At 42.6% G+C, this 10,897-nt stretch overlaps 2 protein-coding genes across 4 annotated transcripts in view; one reads left to right on the plus strand and one right to left on the minus strand.

The window, feature by feature from the left end:
- PCMT1 (protein-L-isoaspartate (D-aspartate) O-methyltransferase) overlaps positions 1-7,108 on the minus strand; it is a 64,588-nt gene extending 57,480 nt beyond the window's left edge. For all 3 annotated transcript variants that reach the window (XM_030198482.1, XM_030198483.1, XM_030198484.1), the window contains exon 1: positions 6,869-7,108. In XM_030198482.1, the coding sequence (XP_030054342.1) occupies positions 6,869-7,088 (220 nt within the window). In that variant the 5' untranslated portion in view covers positions 7,089-7,108. The remainder of the gene's footprint in view (positions 1-6,868) is intronic.
- Positions 7,109-9,627: 2,519 nt separating this feature from the next.
- Positions 9,628-10,657, plus strand: LOC115465109 (dnaJ homolog subfamily C member 17-like). The gene has a single exon (XM_030195514.1). It carries the CDS (start codon positions 9,641-9,643, stop codon positions 10,574-10,576), a length of 936 nt encoding a protein of 311 aa, XP_030051374.1. The 5' UTR covers positions 9,628-9,640; the 3' UTR covers positions 10,577-10,657.
- The last annotated feature ends 240 nt before the right edge of the window (positions 10,658-10,897 follow it).

The following is a 10,897-nucleotide window of genomic DNA, read 5'->3' on the forward strand; positions in this document are numbered from 1 at the left end:
ACAAGGGAAACAAAATATATACCCAACCTGTGCTCCAAATACTATCCCAAAATGTCACTGCATACTAAATATGCAATAATTAAATCACATGATATATAATGTAAATACAATATTCATAATACAAAACAAGAAAAAGAAAAGGAGGGGTAATTAACGGGGGACAATTTGATGTCTTGCATGTGTTTTTACAGCGTTCCTTTTGATAAAGCTTGAAGCGAAACTCAGCCAGAGTCAAGGTAACGCACTGGATTTGTATACTTGAGCCATTAAGGTAACGCGCTGGATTTGTATACTTGAGCCATTAAGGTAACGCGCTGGATTTGTATACTTGAGCCATTGAGTTTCTTCAGCGATTCATTCACATCAAGTCCTGAATGATTACAGCATTTTTTTTAAACTATGGAAGCTGGATCTGACACAGCTTTTTGTGCTCGTGTTCTCAAATGATTTCAATATGTTCAGCAACTTTGCCATTAAGGTAAGATTTTTTTTGGAAGAGCACCGAACACCAGCAATAGTGTTCTACAGTTTGACTGGATCATTGATATTCTTCACTGGACAGCTATTTGATTTTCAAAAAGTCCTGGGTTCTCACTGAGTGTATGACATTGAGAACTTCAGGGTGAAGAAACGTTTAGAGATGATTAATACAAATTGTAGTTCATTATTGGACATATTTGTGGATATTATTCCAGCTTTCTATACACATGGTTCATATATAAGTGGGGATTATTAGTGTGTATAGAGTTATTTTAAAATAAATATTTGCATGACATCTGTTTGCTCCTTGTAACATTTCCTTTTCTTTTTGTTTTGTATTTATTATGAATATTGTATTTACATTATATATCATACATGATTTATTGCATTTTTTTTTATTTGTACCCCGCGCTTTCCCACTCATGGCAGGCTCAATGCGGCTTAGGTACTTATTTGTACCTGGGGCAATGGAGGGTTAAGTGACTTGCCCAGAGTCACAAGGAGCTGCCTGTGCCTGCAGTGGAAATCAAACCCAGTTCCCCAGGACCAAAGTCCACCACTCTAACCACTAGGCCACTCCTCCACTCCTAATATTTAGTATCCTGTGACATTTTGGGATATTAAATTTTAACTGCCTGACACTTGACCATTCTTCTAACATTTGAAGAGCCCTTCTCATGGTTTCTACACTCAATTGGCTATCTTCGTATCATCTGCAAAAAGGCAAACTTTTCCTTCCAATCTTTCAGTAATGTCTTTCACAAATATATTAAACAGAATCAGCCCCAGCACTGACCCCTGAGGCACTCCAATAATTACTTTTCTTTCCACCGAGCGGATTCCATTTACCATCACCCTCTGTCACCTGTTAACCAGTTTACTATCCAGTTAACCACTTTGGGCCCTAAGTTCAGCCCTCTCACCCACTTTGGGTTATAAGTTCAGTCCTCTCAGCTTATTCAGGAGTCTTCTGTGAGGGACCATATCAAAGGCTTTGCTGAAATCCAAGCAGATTACATGTAGTGCACATCCTTCATCCAGCACTTTGGTCACCCAGTCGAAGAAGTCAGATTCGTTTGGCAGGATTCTCCTTTGGTAAAGCCATGTTGCCTCAGATCCTGTAACCCATTGGCTTCTAGGAAGTCCACTATCCTTACCTTCAGCAGTGACTCCATTATTTTTCCTACCACTGACTCACGGCTTACCAGCCAGTAGTTTCATGTCCTCCCTCTCTCCACTTTTGTGAAGAGGGACCACATCAGCTTGTCTCTAGTCCCATGGAAATTCTCCCATCTCTAAATATCTATTAAACAAATCCTTAAGAGGTCCCACCAGTACTTCTCTGAGCTCCCTCAGTAATCTGGGATGTATACCATCCAGCCCCATTGCTTTGTCAACAGCCAAGTAGTCCACGGGAAGAGCATTATACTTAGTAATAAAATTCAACTTTTCTCCAGTAAGTTTGTCTTTAAAATAAAGGATTTCACTGCCTTTCAGAATACCAAATTTAATATCCTAATTAGTGAAGGTAGAAAGACCCAAATGACAGGAGCCTGGTAAGAAATGCCCGATTAAAACACCTTTAGAACGAGATCACTTGGGATCTGGGAAATACAGCAACATAGTATCATGCTGACATACAAAACAAATTTAACATATATAATTGAGCACTCGTATTTTCTTAAACACCATCACGTACAGTTTAAACTGAGTTTTGGCCTCAATAGGCAACCAATAAAGAATCAAATATCTGCACACACAAAACACTTATTACACCAGTATGAAAAATCTTGTGAACTAGACAGAGTACCTTGAAAGGTGAACCTATATGTTGTAGGCAGACAACATTCTGATGTTAGAAGGGGTGTAACATGATTGAATGTATTTGCTCCAGTAATTAGCTTAACAGATAGTTTTGGACAAGTTGAAGACACCTAAAAATCAACCATACAGACCTCCTAAAATAAGGCATTACAATAATACAAGTTATTTAGGACCAAAGCATAAGAGTTGTGTATGAACAGTGTAATGTAGCATCTTCCTAACTAAAAGGATTATGTATTGACCTAATCATCTTCAGTTTGAAAAAAATATTTATTAATCACTGTGGAGACTATGAAGATGAAAAACCAAAACTAGGGCCCAAAGTAACTCCCAAAATTAAAAAGAAAAAAAACCCCCAAGACTGAGCATATTCAGCATAATAGTCCCAGACAGATGAATTGTGTCATAAAACAAAGCTTGTGTTTTCTCTGGATTCAATTTCAGCCTATGACCCCAAGTTTAGGGATAAGAGGGCATGATCCATTTAAATCTCTCTAATTTTTCCCCATAGTTAAAACCCAATGTTCATTGTGAAAGGTTCTACATCAGGGTAATTCCATAAATTATTGCACAGGATAGGAAATGTCCATCAGATTCTCAACCCAGTCCTCGGGGCACACCCAGTCAGGGTTTTCAGGATATTCCCATTGAATTCAATGTTTTTTACTCAAAAATTTATTTATGGGATTCATGCATACTTGTTCCTAAACCCAGGATAACATGATACTTGTTCGTGTTGAGTTTATACATTGAGTTCAATGGGGAAATCCTGAAAACCTCGACTGGGCTGAAAACCTCTGGTCTACTGTGGAGGAGTCCTGAAGAGATTTTTGGGTTGTTTTTTTTTTTTACAGCAAGTGCTTCTTCAGTAGAAGAGAAGTTGAGAGTATGGTAGTGGGATAAGAAGACTGTGGAAACAGTGGCGGGGAGTTGACAGTGGTAGAAAAGCATTCAGCATATGGGACAGATAATGGAGTACGAGTGTAAAAGTGCAATAGGAGTTAAGCAAGAGTGTGGAGCAGCTGGTACTAATCTAGTGGCCCAGTGGGGAAAAAAGGCACTTTAAGGAAACCAGAAATCCTAATATATAGTGTTGCTAGTAACACTGTAAACTGGAAACCTAATTATACTACATTTTATATTCATAAAGGAATCAAGTTCCAGCTTGTCAGTGAATTCTTGATTTTGTTTTCTCTTCCTAAGAATTTCCACATTTCAGGATCCTCAGGTGGTAGAACTAACAGGAAGAAAAGCATCTCCTATGGACTATAAACACTAATGGGCCATGGAAAACTGAATAGAGTAACCATACAGATGGCAAACTGGAGTGGGCTAGTGGTTAAACAGCTACCTGAAAGTCAGGGTTCAAATCCTATTCGCCCCCCCCCACCCCCCCACTGGTGCTTTGTAACCTTGGGTAAGTTACAGGAGATATTTGAGGCAACAGAGGGCACTGTATTTCATAACACCTTCAGTTTACCAATGGAAAAAGCATGAGCTACTTAAAAAAAAAAATATATATAAGTATGCCAAGTCTTGTAGTATCAGTACATAGAAAAATGTCAAGTTCACTGCAGGTTTTCAACACTACTTTACGATCAAAAACTTAAGGCTAGCTAATCCCATGCTATTTAAATCCTGTATAGAAGCAGCGTGTATAGCTATTGAGAATTAGTCACAAACTCATTCAACAAAAAGATGGCATCTACAATTTGGTTGTTGAGCCTCAGTTCTACAGTTAAAAGGCAATCAAGCACCTACAATGTAAAACCTATACTGCTTCAGTTACTGGTGGATATCAATGGAAGAAAAGAAATCCGACGGGAGAGATAATATCAAAATCTGCTTGCAAAAACTCAATCCCACAATAACCTCAACAGGTTTGCAAGGGCATACACCAAAATGATAATTTTAAACAATTCTAATGAAATATAATTAGTGGAGGGGTACACAGAGTTCAGTATGGGCTGTTTCCACTGCCGAGCTGATTTTAGTAAGTCTAGCTGCAAAGCGGCTCACTAACACACTCCATACATCATATTTTACTCTCCGTGTTTCCCCGGTATGCAAATCCAGAATTACTACTCACATATTTATTTGTTACATTTATACCCTGCTCTTTCCCACTCAATAGCAGGTTCAGTGCGGCTTACATAGTATGGATTACAAAGTATCATAGAAGGAACATGGCTGTAGAATGGTAGGGGTAAGATGTGGTTGCTTACAATAGGTTAGGATAAGTAAAATGGTAGGGGAGGTAGAGGTAAGGGAGGAAGAGGAGTGTTATGTGAAAAAAGAACCCCAAGAAAAACAAGTACGCGTCTTAGCTCACTCAAATAAATCAGCTTTAATTGCACAAAGTATATACAAGCACTGGCATGTGCTTCAACTACATGAAATTTTTCTACTTGGCCCCTGTATTGCATACTCTAGAGGTAAGAATTTGTCCAATCATTTGGCCTGTTCTAATTTCTCACCTCGACAAAAAGCCAAAGATTTCAATACAGAGGGTCATAAACCTTGCGGTCACTGCAAAGTATGTCCTATGTCCTTAATGGGTAATACATGGCAACATCCTCAAACTTTAAAGGTCTACAATTTAAGGACATCCAGAGATTGCTCTTCAACGTATGTGATTTATGTTATTATCTGTCCCTGCTTGAAAATCTATGTGGGACGCACTAGCAGGACAATTAGACAACATCTCAATGAGCATAGGAGCACTGGTTAAAAAATAAATAAGAACAGCTCCTATAGTTTCTCATTGCATTGAACAGGATTGTGACTTTCCGGCTATGCATTGGTTAATCACTGAACAAGTTTCTTTGCAGTTTCAGGGTGATCGGGATGTATACTTGGCATTACAAGAACAATTCTGGATCTTCGAATTAAAGACAATGGCCCCTGGTGGCCTAAATGAGGACACTGAATGGAATACCACTATCTAATCATGAGAATGCTTCTTCTAAGGATGTCACACAATGGAGTGTTCTACTCATTAAGTGAACTTTTCTTGGGACTTTTGATTGGTGGTTGCTAGTACACTACGAACGTCCTGCCCTTGTTAAAAGGCATTTGCCTTCCGCTGGGAGTATTTAAACATGGAGGACCTTTGATATTTTAAGCACTGGCGTCCCTAACAACGATTTTTTGAAACGGAAATTTCTGTAGGATGTAGGCATGGAAACTACTTCAGAAATAATTGAGAAAAACTGATCAAATTTCAGATAAACATGTTTCCTTTTTCTGCATTTTTCCAGTGCCTATAATTCATTAATGTGTGTGGTCATAGTGACAAAGTTATTTAACAAATTAGGTTTTCTTGAGTTTCACCAGCTTGTTCTATTTTTTTTTTTGCTTGGACATACACTAACGCTTAGTAGATCAATCTGCACTTTAGTTTTTTTTTAAGGTGTAGTCACAAAAAAAAAAAACAGGGAAACACGTAAAGAGGGTAAAATATGATGTATGCAGCATGTTAGTGAGCCGATTTGCGGCTAGGCTTACTAAAATCAGCTCAATTGTGGGAACAGCCCATACCGAACTCTCTGTGTACCTTTCATTAGAATTGTTTAAAATTAGTGTTTTGGTGTATGCCCTTGCAAACCTGCTGAGGTTATTGTCAATTACTGGTAGTTCATTTCAGACAGCTGCAGACCCATGCCACACTCCTATCTTTTCAGGCAACTATATAATAAACGACCTGTACCCAAAACACATCTACTACTATACACCACCAAGGAAAAAGCAACCAAACATGCTCGACTGGCCACCACATTATTATTATTTGCATTTGTATAGCGCTACCAGACACACGCAGCGCTGAACACCTGACACAGAGGGCCAGTCCCTGCATCCTCACTTCCAGCAACTAAATAGCTGCTAACTGGGGAAACAACTTCTCACACGTTTAAAAGAAAAATGGCAAAATGATAGGACGTTTGAAAATGTTCACGTTCATAGACGTAAATGAATCCTCGCTACCCTAGTTTGTCGGGAATACCGCTAAAACTACATGCACAAAATGTGCCTATAAGTGGCACTTGTAAACAGAAAACTAAACAGCCTAATTCAGCAATTCATTTTAAAAAAATGTTTTTTTTCCTCCGATTGCCTAAACTCATTCCATGGAGTCATAGGATACTCAGTGGTACAAATACACCCGGATCCAGCAGCTCTCCCAACACACCCAACCCCGCCCACAAAGAAGCGAGATAATTAAAACGAACTACATATGAAAACTGACAAGCCACAATTAGAGCTAGCACCATTAGACTGAAACATTCGTACAAGATTTTTTTTTTTTTAGTTTTTCTTATTCTTTTTGGGGGGGGGAGGGGGCGGAAGAAATCTGCCTCAATAAAGCGATAAAATAACGCTCTCTGGGCGAGGCTCCTCGGGCGGACAGTGTTGACAAGTGAAGCCACACCGCCGACAACGGGATGAGAACTAGGAGATGGGCAGTTCCAACCGCCAACGCTTCTTTGAGTCCCTCCCCGACCAGGTGGCGCGCCTCACTCGCCCGCGACCACCTCTCTTCTCCTTATCCACCCCTCGAACTCACTGCGGAGGTTCTGCACGAGCTCGGCGTGGCTGGCACCCCCGGACTTCCAAGCCATCGCTAGACAGAGTCTGCGAAGCAGATACAAGGCCGCTTTCAGCGCCGCGACTGCGCACAGCAACTTGCCCAGGAAGGACACCACCTCCAGCGCCGTGACGTCATTGGACGCCGACTCCTCGACAGGTGGAGGGGGAGGAGGAGCGCGGCCGCGCGCCGCGGGCATTGTTGCATCACTGCGTGCCGCTCCTGTTGTCGCCCGCCCACCCCGACGGCAGACGCCCACACATTCGCCCACACAGTAGAAGAGAGGGTTCAGTGGGTGTGGTCTTGGTGGTGATTTTGATTCGTTTGCTTTTAAGATAGATTTGAGGCTTGCTCATCCAAAATAAGTTCTGTAGGTTTTTAATCTTCTTATTTAGATGCAACGAGAAGACGAAAGGTTATTTCGATATAGCATCGGTAGCATCAAGAGCCTAAGAATAGAAGATAGAGATGTGCGAGAAATGACCAAGAGCGACCCGTAGTATCTTCGCGACGGGGCGGGGCGGGAGCGCGAGATTTTTACGTACAGATGTATGTATGCATGAGAACAGCGGCAGCCTAAAGGCCTCTGTTTTGAAGGACATGTGAAGTTCGTGGTAAAAAGCAAATACAGATTATATAGCCCCTTGTAAATCTCTTTCTAATCGGAGCTGTTCCTGGATCAACTTCTGCTGCTCCTAGTGTAAATATAGAAGAAAAAAAAAAGCCTTTACCAGCACCCCTTTCCCAGAGAAGAGGGCATCTTGCAGCAGACAGGGAGGTACAGAGGGCTCAGGGCAGACCAGAAACAGTGATCCAAATGGAGCCTTGCATTGACACCTTTTAGTTAAAACTAGTAAAAAAAGCCCCGTTTCTGATGCAAATGAAACGGGGGCTAGCAAGGTTTTCTTCAGAGTGTACATGTGGGAGTGTCCCTGCCCTCCCTTCCCCCTCCGAGTCCAGTCCTTCAGTGTTAAGTTTCCTGCTGTGCTGTGTTTGTGTTACAGAGAGAGTGAGGGCATCTCTCTCCCCTCTGAGTCCTTCACTGTTTCCTGGGATTTCATGCTGTGCTGTTTTCCTTCACTCATGGGGAAACCGGATATCTCTGGCACTTCACACTTCCGGCTGGAGGCTTCATAGAACGTTGGGGTTGCCTTTTATATATATAGATGTTTAAAGTGTTTAAGGTGCCCATAGATGCCATAGTTGAGCTCTGACTTTCTTTGTTGAAGTTCTAACTATAAAATGTTACAAATTGTGAGTTTCCTGGTTGGGATTTAAAAATGATTTAAAATGTTCAAGTTTTCACAGACACTCTAAAGCAGTAAGATGGTGTGAGAGGTTTAGGAGCCAGATAAAGGAGCTTTACTATTGAAATTTTATGAGTTTGTAACTGTGGGGGGATATGCAGCAGTGAGGTCTGTTACAAGGCTCCTGATTGGGCCCCAGGGAGAGCTGGGAGCCTGAGGGGCAGTGTGGAAGGTGGCCAATAGGAGCCAGGACGGCATGAATTTGGACCAATGAGATGGCAGAAGGCAGCCTGACCCATAGATTGGTGTGAATTTCAAGCCAATCCAGGGGACAGGAGAGGTGGAACAGCAGAAAAAGAATAGCAAGCCAGAGGCAACCTGGGAAGGAGAAAGGCAAGTCTGGACAAAGAGAGGAGGCTGCAAGCATGCTCTGAGAGCAGAAAATCAGATCCAGGCAGGAGTGTGCTGCAAGCAGGGGCAGAGAACCGCAAGCTCAGGCAAGAGAGGCAACTATGCTGGAGGAGAAGAAGATCAAGCTTAAGCAGGAGTGAGCTGCTGGCTGGAAGAGAAGGACCCACTGACAAGCCCCAGATAAAGAGAGAGAACTGGTGAGTCCTGTAAGGGGCCGGGCACCAAAGCAGGAACAGAGGAGGAGAAGAGGGTCTAGTGAGCCAGGGGCAGAAGAGGAGCTGTAGCAGTAGCTACACAGAGACCATTCTTCAGGCAGAGAGAGAAGCAGAGGAGGAAAAGGGACCGCACTGGGGATCTGAGACGTGTTTGGAGCAGTACAGAGCAGAATAGAGAGCAGCGTGGCAAGAGCCCTGAATCCCAGAGAAGTCCACCCAGCGCATCCCTCCGTGTGTGTGTGTATGTGCTTGCCTGTCCAGAGAGGAGAAAGCCAGCTGCGTGGTTGCCTGTCCTGTAAAGAAGAGGCCTATCCGGAAAGGGAAGAAGCCCCACAAAGACAGAGAGAGACACCTCCTCCCCTCTCTGCACTGAGTGCCCAGACTCCAAAGGTACTGTTTTTAGAGTGAGTGTTTACCTCAGGAAGATCCAGCGTGAGTGTCTGCCTCTGGAGGATCCAGCACAGAAGCCTGCTGGTTCGAGTGTCCGCCTCTAAGCGAGCCTGCCCTGGAGAAGGAGCTGCCCAGGCTAAGCCTCATGCCCTGTGAGTGCCTGCAGTTAAGGGCCTGCGTTTAGGAGGTTTGGTTTAGCAGTCCATCAGTTTGAGTAGAGGGTGTATAACAAAAGAAAAGGAGTCATGTTTTGGGAGGGCTAGATAGGCATTTTCCTTGCTTATCTTTTTGTTTCAATTTAGTTAGCCCACAAGGTCCCTTGCCAAAGAAAATACTAATTGAAGTTAGGGCAAACTCCCACCGAGCACAGGGAGTCAGGATTTTCATTTTTTTAGTTCTTGAGTCAGAGAAGTAGGTATCCTGGAGTTCCTGAGCCGGTGAGCTGACTTTGCCAACCGAAGAGCTACGGAATAACTAGACAAGAAATCATGTCAGCCAGTAAAGAACTGCTGAAGTTGGATCTGTACTCCCTGTTAGGAGTCGGGGAGGAGGCCCACGAAAAAGAGATTAAAAAGGCATACAGAAAGAAGGCACTGACCTGTCACCCAGACAAACACCCGGATAATCCTCGAGCAGCGGAGTTGTTCCACCAGCTGTCTCAAGCATTAGAAGTACTCACCGATGCAGCAGCGAAGGCTGCATATGATAAAGTGAGAAAAGCCAAGAAGGCTGCAGAAAAGAGGACTCAAAAGCTTGATGACAGAAGGAAGAAATTTAAGCTTGACCTTGAGGCACGGGAACGAGAAGCTCAAGTGTGTGAAGAGGAAGAAATTCGAATCACCAGAACTTTAGAACAACAGATTGCCCGCTTGAGAGAGGAGGGGTCTCGCCTGCTGGAGGAGCAGCAGAAGCTTATCCAGGATCAGCTCCAATTAGAAAGAGAAGAACGAGTACGAGGTAAATCTGAAGGGAAAAATGATGACAGCAGAGTGACTGCCAAACTAAAACTGAAATGGAAGTGCAAAAAGCACGATGAGACAAAAGGCGGCTACTCCAAGAACGTTCTCCTGAGACTTCTGCAGAAGTATGGAGAAGTACTAAATTTGCTGATGTCCAGTATGAAGAAAGGAAGTGCAGTTGTGGAATTTGCTACAGTAAAAGCAGCTGAGTTAGCGATAAAGTATGAAACTGGTTTGATAAATAATCCTTTAAAGATTTCCTGGGTGGACAGCCCACCACCTTCAGTGTTGCAGGGCAATCCGAACGCTTTACTTTCCAACTACACCAGCCATTCCTCAACGCTTCAGGGTTCTGTGCGCTCAGAGCGTGACTATGAAAGTCTGGTTATGATGCGGATGCGGCAAGCGGCAGAGAGGCAACAGTTGATTGAGCAGATGCAACGGGAAGATGAAGAAGAGTTTTAATACATAGCATGGGATGAAGGCAATTGTATCTCTTCTATATTCAGCATTCTATCTTCTTAATTTAACAATTTAATAAAACTGTGGGAGGTGGGGTTTTTTTTTAAAAGAAATTCTAGAAATCTTGTTTTCTTTCTCTATGGTGTTGCTTTGTGACTGAGGAGAAAGGAAGACATAAAGACAGAACAAATACTAAACGAAACTCCTTAATTCTTTTAGGGAAATAGTTAAAAACAACCAGGGTTAAGATTTAAAAGCAGTCTCAAAAAGATGGACTTTTAAGGCTGGCTTTGAAGTAGTCCAGAAAAAAGTCAGTGCCTTATG

The sequence above is a fragment of the Microcaecilia unicolor genome, chromosome 3 (assembly GCF_901765095.1).
Source record: "Microcaecilia unicolor chromosome 3, aMicUni1.1, whole genome shotgun sequence".
NCBI classification, from domain to species: Eukaryota; Metazoa; Chordata; class Amphibia; order Gymnophiona; family Siphonopidae; genus Microcaecilia; species Microcaecilia unicolor.